Raw genomic sequence first — 9,078 nt, 5'->3', positions numbered from 1 at the left:
AAGAGAAACAATAACTAGAACCTTTTCATACTCTTTCTTTAAAAGGTAGTTTAGCCGAAACTGGTTTGGCTCAGTGGATAGAGCATCAGCCTGCGGATTGAAGGGTCCCGGGTTCAATTCCAGTCAAAGGCATGTACCTTGGTTGTGGGCACATCCCCAGTAGGGGACGTGCAAGAGGCAGCTGATCAATGACTCTCTCATTGATGTTTCTAATTATCTCCCTTCCTCTCTAAAAATTTCAATAAAATATATATTTTTTAAAGTATATATATATATATATATATATATATATATATATTTTTTTTTTTTTTTTTTAAGGTAGTTTAACTCCCTTGGGGTAATCAAACTCCCTTCGGAAGGGGCCCACAGATACCCGTTGAGGGAGAATCCCATTAGTTTGGGGGATTTACCTTTATCTTCCTGGAATGCCCTTTCTGCTCAAACAGCTCTGACCTTTGATCCTGCAGTGATTGGGATTCCCATCTGTGGTTAAATGCAGTCTTGGCCAAGAGAGCAGGGAAGGAGGCACAGGATCAGGGAGCAAGAGGTGTCCCATTTCCTAATCTCATCCCCATGGAATCCCTTTCATCTTGCTAAACCACACAGGGATTAAGACCAACAGATCCGGGTCGTTCCAAGATGGCTGACAGGTAAACACCTAGCCGTAGCCACACACAACAATTTCAATAAAATTAACTGAAATATAAAATGGACATTACCCAGAACTACAGGAAAGTCAACTGACTGGAAATTCTACGAGAAGCAAGGAGAAAACCAGAAGGAAGCGCGGAGGAGCTGTAAAAGCCTGAGGTACGGAAACACGCGGAGCGCAGAGAGGACGGAGCGGGAGAGGAGGAAGGCTGAGTGCCTGGCTGGCGTTCCCTAGTGGGAAGGAGATAAATGCTCCAACTGTGCTGGGCCCCAGTTCTGACTGCTCTGAACCCCAGTTCTAGGCCAGACCCCGGGGACCCAGGCTCATCCACAGGGAGCTGGGCTGTAAGGCGGAACCCCGGGGAAGCAGCGAAAGGAGGTCCCGGTGGCGCGCACACTGCGCGCAGAGAAGGGACGGTTGGCTGTGCCACGGAATTGCCCTGGCGGGAAGGAGACGGGCTCCAGACTGCTCTGAACACCACCTCCAATCCCACTACCAACTGAACTGAACCCCAATACTGGGCTCATTGGGGGACAGTATAGACTGTTTGGCAGCAGGCGAAAATTGAGGGCACCTTTCTCTCAGAGGCGCTTTGCAGCGAGCACTGAAGGACCCTGAGACAAAGGAGCCACATAGGGCGGGGCTGACGGAAGCCAAAGCTGCAGGCTCCATCCTGAAACCCCGCCCCATCCAAGCAAAACACAGAGACTTTTAAGGCTACTAACTCAGGAAAGCTGCAAAAATGCCAAGACAAAATATTAGGTCTAGTAATAATTAATGTCGTTTTCTAATACTTTTTAAATCGAATTTATTTAAACAATACAACAAAATTTAATCAACAATATAGTTGCCGTTGTTTTCTACTACTTGTGCCCAACACTCAGGAAGCATTTTAATCTCTCTGTTGTAAAATTCTTGTGATTTTGATGCAAAAAATTCAGTCAATGCATTTTTGAGGCATTCTTCATTATTAAATTTTTTTCCAAGAAGAAAGTTTTGCAAAGAACGAAACAAATGGTAATCGGAAGGGGCAATATCAGGAGAATATGCAGGTTGAGGGAGAACTTCCCATTCCAACTGGCGCAGTTTTTCAGCAGTGATTTTTTTTTAAGTATATATTTTATTAATTTTTCACAGAGAGGAAGGGAGAGAAATAGAGAGCTAGAAACGTCGATGAGAGAGAGACATCGACCAGCTGCTTCTTGCACACCCACTACCGGGGATGTGCCCGCAACCAATGTACATGCCCTTGACCGGAATCGAACCTGGGACCTTTCAGTCTGCAGACCGATGCTCTACCACTGAGCCAAACCGGTTTTGGCAGCAGTGATTCTTGCAGTATGCGGTCGTGCGTTATCGTGGTGAAGAATTACGCCCTTCCGATTAATCAGCTCGGGTTCTTTTTCTCTTAAAGCTTGGGCTAACCTTTCCAATTGGGCACTATACACTGCACTTGTAATGGTTTGGTTAGATGGTAAAAGTTCATAATGAAGAATTCCTTTAAAATTCCACCAAACACACAGCATCACTTTTTTCGCATGCAAGTCAGGTTTTGGCGTGGGCTGCGGAGCCTCATTTTTGTCCAACCATTGAGGCCGCCTTTTCAAATTAACATACAGCACCCATTCTTCATCTCCGGTAACAATTTGCTCTAAAAACGGCAAACGGTTTTGACGAGAGAGGAGCGAACTGCAAATTGTGACTCTTTGATTACGGTTGTTGTCGGTCAACTCATGAGGAACCCATTTTCCAAACTTTTGGACTTTGCCAAGTGCACGCAATTGATTGGAAATTGTTTTTTGTGAACAATTTAAAGTTGTCGCAAGCTCTTGTTGGGTAATTTGAGGATTTTGTACCAAAAGAGCTTGAAGAGCTTCTTGATCAAAATTGGACACACGGCCTCGACCACTCTTGTCATCTAACGAAAAATTTCCCTCGCGAAATTTCTCAAACCAACGCTGGCATTTTCTGGCGCTAACTGCATCTTGACCAAGAGCACTACAGATGTTTTTTGCAGCCTCACTTGCTTTTCTTCCTAATTGGAACTCGTAAAGCATGCAGTGCCGAATATGCTCTTCATCCGCCATCTTCTTAGCCCTAGTTTTGCAACAAAAACCAAACCAAACACAAACTTTTTCAAGCAAAACTTGTTAATTGCACTTCACACGTTCTGTAGATACCACGTGTTTGAAGATTATGTCAATACAAGTCAACGCCAAGCAAGATTTTAAACGAATGTTTAAAAACGACATTAATTATTACTAGACCCGATAGATCACAAACGAAAGAAATGGAGGACAAAAAGCGACTGGATATAGAGTTCAAATCTACGTTTATAAGGTTTTTCAAGAATTTCCTAGAAAAGATGGATAAGACCTATGAGGATATGAAAAGAGATCAACTAGAATTAATAAGGAATCAACAAGAAATGATAAGGGATCAACAAGAAATAAAGAATACATTGACTGAAATAAAAAAATATTATACAGAGTCCTAAAAACAGAATGGAAGATCGCAAGAATCAAGTCAAAGAGTTGGAACATAAAAAGCCAGAAGACACTCCTCCACAGAAGCTAGAAGGCAAGAGAATCCAGAAAATTGAAAATAATGTAAGAAACCTCTGGGACAACTTCAAGCGATCCAACATCAGAATTATGGGGGTCCCAGAAGATGAGAGAGATATCGAAACATACTGAAAGAAATAGTGACAGAAAACTTCTCCCACCTGGTCAAAGAATTAGACTTACAAGTCCAGGAAGTGCACAGAACTCCAAACAAAAGGAATCCAAAGAGGACCACACCAAGACAAATCATAATTAAAATTTCAAGAGCAAAAGACAAAGAGAAAATATTAAAAGCAAGAGCAAAGAAGGTAGTTACCTATAAAGGAGCACGTATATGATTGTCAGCTGATTTCTCAACAGAAACCATGCAGGCCAGATGGGAATGGCAAGAAATATTCAAGGTGATGAATAGTAAGAACCTACAGCCAAAGATAATCTACCCAGCAAAGCTATCACTCAGAATCGAAGGCCAGATAAAGAGCTTCACTAATAAAAAAAAGCTAAAGGAGTTCATCACCACCAAACCAGAATTATATGAATTGCTGAAGGGGGTTCTTTCAGAAGAGAAAGTACGGTATTTTTCGGACCATAAGACGCACTTTTTTTCCCCCCAGAAGTGGGAGGGGGGGAGTCCCTGCGTCTTATGGTCCAAATATAGCCTACACATATACTGTAAAAAAAAAGTTTTTTTACTTGCCCGGCTCTGTGTGGTCTCTATGTGCTTGCCCGGCTCTAAAATGGTTCTAAATGCTGCTGTTTACTTTACAGGGTTGATTACATGTGTTTATGACTGTGATGTTGGGTTTTAATGCACATAAAATATTTTAGGACACTATTTGTTTCAGAATCTTTTTTTCTTCATTTCCCTTCTCTAAAAACTGGTGCGTCTTATGGCCCGGAGCGTCTTATGGTCCAAAAAATACGGTAAATAAAGATAAAAATTATGAACAACAAATACGTAACTATCAACAAGTGAATCTAAAAACCAAGGAGGGTGGGAACCTGGTGGAGGGGGGAAGAAATGAGGAACCTTTGTAATAATATGAACAATAAAGATTGATTTAAAAAAAAAATAATAATAATAATAAAAACCAAGGAAATTAAAAAAAAAATCTGATGAACAATATTAACTATTGAATATAATAGAATCAGAGGTATGGAAGGGGAGTGAACTGACGATTCTTGGGGAAAAGGGGAGAGGGGGATGTGGGAAGAGACTGAACATAAACTGTGCACCTATGGATGAGGACAATGGGGAGTGGGGAAAGGGCAGAGGGTGGGGTGGGAACCTGGTGGAGGAGAGCAATGGTGAGGGGGGAGGAAAAAAGGAACATTTGTAATAATATGAACAATAAAAATTTATTAAAAAAAAAAAAGAAGACCAAACAGATCCCAGTTCCTCTATACACCAGGGGGTCAAAAGGAAATACCCTCTCCACCGTAGCCCCAGAGTAGAAGAAGGTTGCGCATGGTCGTCCCTCATCCCTGTTTTTTCATATGTCTTCTTTCCCTCAACCAAACTTAGAAATTAGACTTAAGCATCCATATAAATAAGTTTATTGAAAAAAGTAAATAAGTCAGTATAAATATAATAAATAATCCTGCCAATAGAATAAATAATCCCAAATTTTCCTTCCCATCTAATAAATACTCAATATGTCCTAGGTCAGCATCATAAATCTGCCAATACTGGTAACTTTTCAACACATGCAGGTCCCGTTAGAATGAATGGACTGATCCACTCGCTGCCTCAGCCGACAGGTTCATCCGCGCCGTGACCATCTGGAGGCCGTCCTCACGCTGTTGGCTTCAGGGGCTCAGGGTCGCGGCCCCGTGGGCAAAGACCCGGGCAGCCACAGCCACAAAGGCCTGGAGGCTGCGAAGGATCTTAGGGCGGAGAAGGAGCCGCTGCCATGGTTGGCTGGGGCCGGGGCTTGGAGTCTGCTCAGTCGCCCAGTGGTGCCCCTCGGTCTGAAAGGACACAGGACACGATTAGAGAGGCCTCGAGATCCGTCCCCGCCGCCGCCGCCGCCACCCTAGTGTGTCAGAGACCGAGCTGCCGTGCTCCAGCCTCTCACTCACCTGCAGAAGCCGCCTGAGGCCCAGGAGAGAGGCGTGGAGCTGGCTCACAGGGCCATCGGGGAGGAGAGAAGGCTCCCCCGTGAAAATGTCTGAGCCCAGCAGCTTCTCGTAAAAAACCAGGCCCTGGTGGATCCTTTGCAAGCAGGCCTGGGAAGAAAAAGCAGTGAGAGGAAACTGACCCTCTTCCTAGTCCGTTCCCGAGACTCCTCCAGGTCTTTGCCTTTCCTAGACGCAGCTGTTCCCCCCACAAACACACATTAAGATCCTGGAAGATCCTAACCCCTGATGTGATGATGGTGGAGGTGGGGCCTTTGGGAGGTGATTAGGTCTCATGCATGGGACTGGGGCTTATAAAAGAGACCCATGGAGCTGCCCAGTCACTTCTGAGAGACAGTCGGGAAGAGGGCCCTCACCCAACCATGCTGGTACCCTAAGCTCCTTGGGGGTGGACCTGGGTAACTTAATTTTTCGCAGCCTCCAGAACTGCGGAGAAATTTCTGTTTATAAACTGCCCAGTCAGTGGTACGTCATCACAGCAGCCTGAGGGACAAGGCCAGATGTCACTTCTAATCCACCAGGTAATCAGGCCCCCACCCCCTCCTGTGGCCCAGCCTCATCTTAGTACCTGGCTGTGGTCACGGAGACCGTGGGGATCACAGCCGTCCTCACACTGGATGTGGGGAACATCATTTGTCGTCTCATTTTCCTCTTCTCCTACTTCTCTTGGTAGATCCTGGAATGGAGCAGAAGCATAAAAATAAGTACTTTCACTGACACTGGTTTGGCTCAGTGGATAGAGCATCAGCCTGCGGACTGAAAGGTCCCAGGTTCGATTCCGGTCAAGGGCATGTACCTTGGCTGCGGGCACATCCCCAGTAGGGGGTGTGCAGGAGGCAGCCGGTTGATGATTCTCTCTCATCGATGTTTCTAACTCTCTATCCCTCTCTCTTCCTCTCTGTAAAAAGTCAATAAAATATATTTTTAAAAAATAAGTACTTTCACACCACATGTGGACGCAGGCCTGGGATGCTCCCAGGAGCCCCACGCCCCCGTCCTCTCGCTCCCTGATGGCCTTGAACCCCCCAGCTCCCACAGAGGCCTCAGAGGCTCCCAGGGCCCACAGCCTCGGAGAGTGTGGAGAGGCTCCTGCTCAGGCACGGAGGGCACCACTCACCACATGCCCCGGGGGCGGGTGCGCACTCCAGGCCAGCGTGCAGAGCTTCTGGGAGAGCCGCTGGCACTGCGCCCAGGCAGGCCCGCTGCCCGTGGGCACGGCCCGGCCCCGAGTGGCCCGGCAGGTCAGCAGCAGCAGCAGCAGCAGCAGCAGCAGGGGCACGGCTCTGCTCCCCAGCATCCTGGTGCCTGCGTCTCCAATCTGGCCGGCTCTCTGCCTTGCACCCGTCCTTGTGGAATCTCTGCCCACTTCCCCCTGTTCAGAGCCCGATTCTCTCTGTTCTGTGCGTCTCTGGTTTGGCTTCCTCTGTTCACTGAGGCTCTCAGCGGCTTCCCTTATTTTCTTCTCCCGAGTCCCTTTTTAAGGTCCCGGCATTGTAACACCCGCCCTTTGTACTCGCAGGTGACTCACAGCAGGTGGGATTCCCCTCCCTGCATCACGCCGCTGTGGGGAGCCCAGGTAAGCCGCCTCAGCTCCGGGGGAAATGACTCTGCGGTGGCTGCGGCTGGAGGCCAGGGATAGGACGTATGTGTGATGCTCTCCAGGAATGGAAATGGCTCTAGAAGGGGCGGGGTGAAGTAATGAATATTTAAATGAGTCTAGTCTGAAATTCCTTCCTGTTTAACTTTTTCCTCCTCTTTCTGCCTCTCAAAACTACTCCCCCAACCTACAATAAATTCCTTATCTCCCCTAGCCTAAGGAAAAATTAAAACATAAGCATTCGTTTATTTCCCAATAAAATGGCAAACTCCGTTTGGAATGAAGTTTAGCTCCCACCAGATACCCTCTGAAAATAAGAGGGCTTCTTTTTCTTTATCGGTGACAGTGTCGCTTTCACTGGGAGAGAATGGACATGAAGGCACGTTGAGAGCGGGCAGCCACATAATGCTGTATGAAGTGCTACGGCTCCCCTACTTCAGGCCTCACTGTGGAGGGCAGGACGACGGTTGGAGGGAATTGTTGCTAAGAACCGTCTGATTCTTCAGCCTTAGTGGCCCAAAGGTTCATGGGCCCTGTGGGATGCAAGTGATGGTTCTTTGGAGACACCAGTGTAAGCAAGGGCTAGAAGTCCGACTCAGATACTCCAGCCCCTGCACCACGGCAAGAAGGCGAGGACTTACAGACAGTTGAAGGTGCTTGGTTCAGTGACACTGGCCAGTCCTTCAGCCTGTTGCATCCATGGGTAAAATCCACCAACAATGATTTCATCACCCTCCCTGATGCAACATCAGTGAGACAGCTAAGAGTGTGAGGTCAGGCGTGGGCGTGGGGGGTGGTCCAAATCTGGGGCTGCCCCCACCCTAAGCGGAGGGTCCCAGGACAGTTTGGACATCAGAGTGAGGCCATGGTGACCACACGGACAGCTCCCGAAGCCTCCCCAAGAGGCTGACCCTTTCCTCTGAGAAACTTACCCTGGACAGAGGTTTCCCTTAGAATTAGTCAAACTGCCCGGTGAAACTTCTGGTCCAAATATGACTCTCTGGTAAATCCATCCTTTGGCTAAAACATTTTCAGCAGCAGGGATGTCATCTCCGTTTGAGTGAGCGCTGGTTTGTCTCTCCCCACACTCAGGGGAGACTCACAGAATAAGGAAACTGGTGGTGGCAGTGGAAGGAGGGGAACTCACCTCACGTTCATATAATTTGTCCTAGGATGCTGCCTCCTCTGGTTCCCATTCTGTGGGCCCTAAGGATGGGAGGAGAACGGTGAAGAGGAGGAGGGAGGAGTGGAACTCTAGGGGATGACATGAGAAGGGCAAGAGTTGAGCTGGAGGCATGGGTTCGCTGCTCTGTTTCACTTCCTGGTGCTTGGGGAGTTGGGTAGGAAGCAAGGTTGGTGGGGCAATCGTGGGACTGTCGTGCGGCAGGAACTACTTCCGGGACTAGAGCTGACCTGGAGCTTCTAGGAGTCCTTGACGTCAGCAGGGCTTTAACTGTTATGCAAATCACATTCACAAGACACTAAGTAGGCCTTTCCAGTTGGATGACCAGGCTCCAAATCCAGTTGAAGTTCCCCAGGGTAGTTAATGATAGCTAATATACAGGGTGGGGCAAAAGTAGGTTTACAGTGGCTCATATGGAAAACTGATACAATTGAAATATGGTAGCACTCATACTTGGGTAAAAACTGCTGTTTGAATTTTAACCTTGCTATCTGACTTCTACCTTCGATTGCTTGCTTAAACAATAGGGTAGTTACAGGAGATTGACTCCCACTGACTCAGTAGCTTCAGGGGTAGAAACTGTAGATAACCTTTAGTTCTGCTTTTGTATTATGGGCAAGATAGGGCCACATCCAATGTCAAGCAGAGTGTGACTGGGAACCAACCCTGTGGGCTGTCCCCAGTCTTTAGAATTTAGTCCTGAGGGGCCAATCAGGGTTAGCCGAGGCAGTGACATCACCTACCTGAATAAAACTCCTGGACTGGGCGATATTCGCTCTCTTCCGCCATGCTGCCGGCATGAGTGGGATAGCCTATGCTAGCATAGAGATGGCTCTTTTGTTTATTGCATCGGACTCGGCTCCCTGGTGGTCCTTGGGGATCATGACTGGAATCCCCAGCCAGGACCATGAGGGACCCCCATTCCGAAGAGCCTGACTGGCCG

General features: G+C 47.4%; 1 protein-coding gene across 1 annotated transcript; it reads right to left on the bottom strand.

The window, feature by feature from the left end:
* Positions 1-4,757: 4,757 nt before the first annotated feature.
* IL23A (interleukin 23 subunit alpha) lies at positions 4,758-8,522 on the bottom strand. The gene is made up of 4 exons (XM_036456427.2): positions 6,473-8,522; positions 5,924-6,031; positions 5,299-5,445; positions 4,758-5,187 (listed from the first exon to the last, which is right to left on the bottom strand). Exons 1-4 carry the CDS (start codon positions 6,650-6,652, stop codon positions 5,026-5,028), a joined length of 597 nt encoding a protein of 198 aa, XP_036312320.1. The 5' UTR covers positions 6,653-8,522; the 3' UTR covers positions 4,758-5,025.
* Between the last annotated feature and the right edge of the window lie 556 nt (positions 8,523-9,078).

The sequence above is a fragment of the Pipistrellus kuhlii genome, unplaced genomic scaffold (genome assembly GCF_014108245.1).
Source record: "Pipistrellus kuhlii isolate mPipKuh1 unplaced genomic scaffold, mPipKuh1.p scaffold_m20_p_3, whole genome shotgun sequence".
In the NCBI taxonomy this organism is placed as follows: Eukaryota; Metazoa; Chordata; class Mammalia; order Chiroptera; family Vespertilionidae; genus Pipistrellus; species Pipistrellus kuhlii.
Note: the sequence above shows the minus strand (reverse complement) of the source record. Positions and strands in the feature narration are given on the sequence as shown.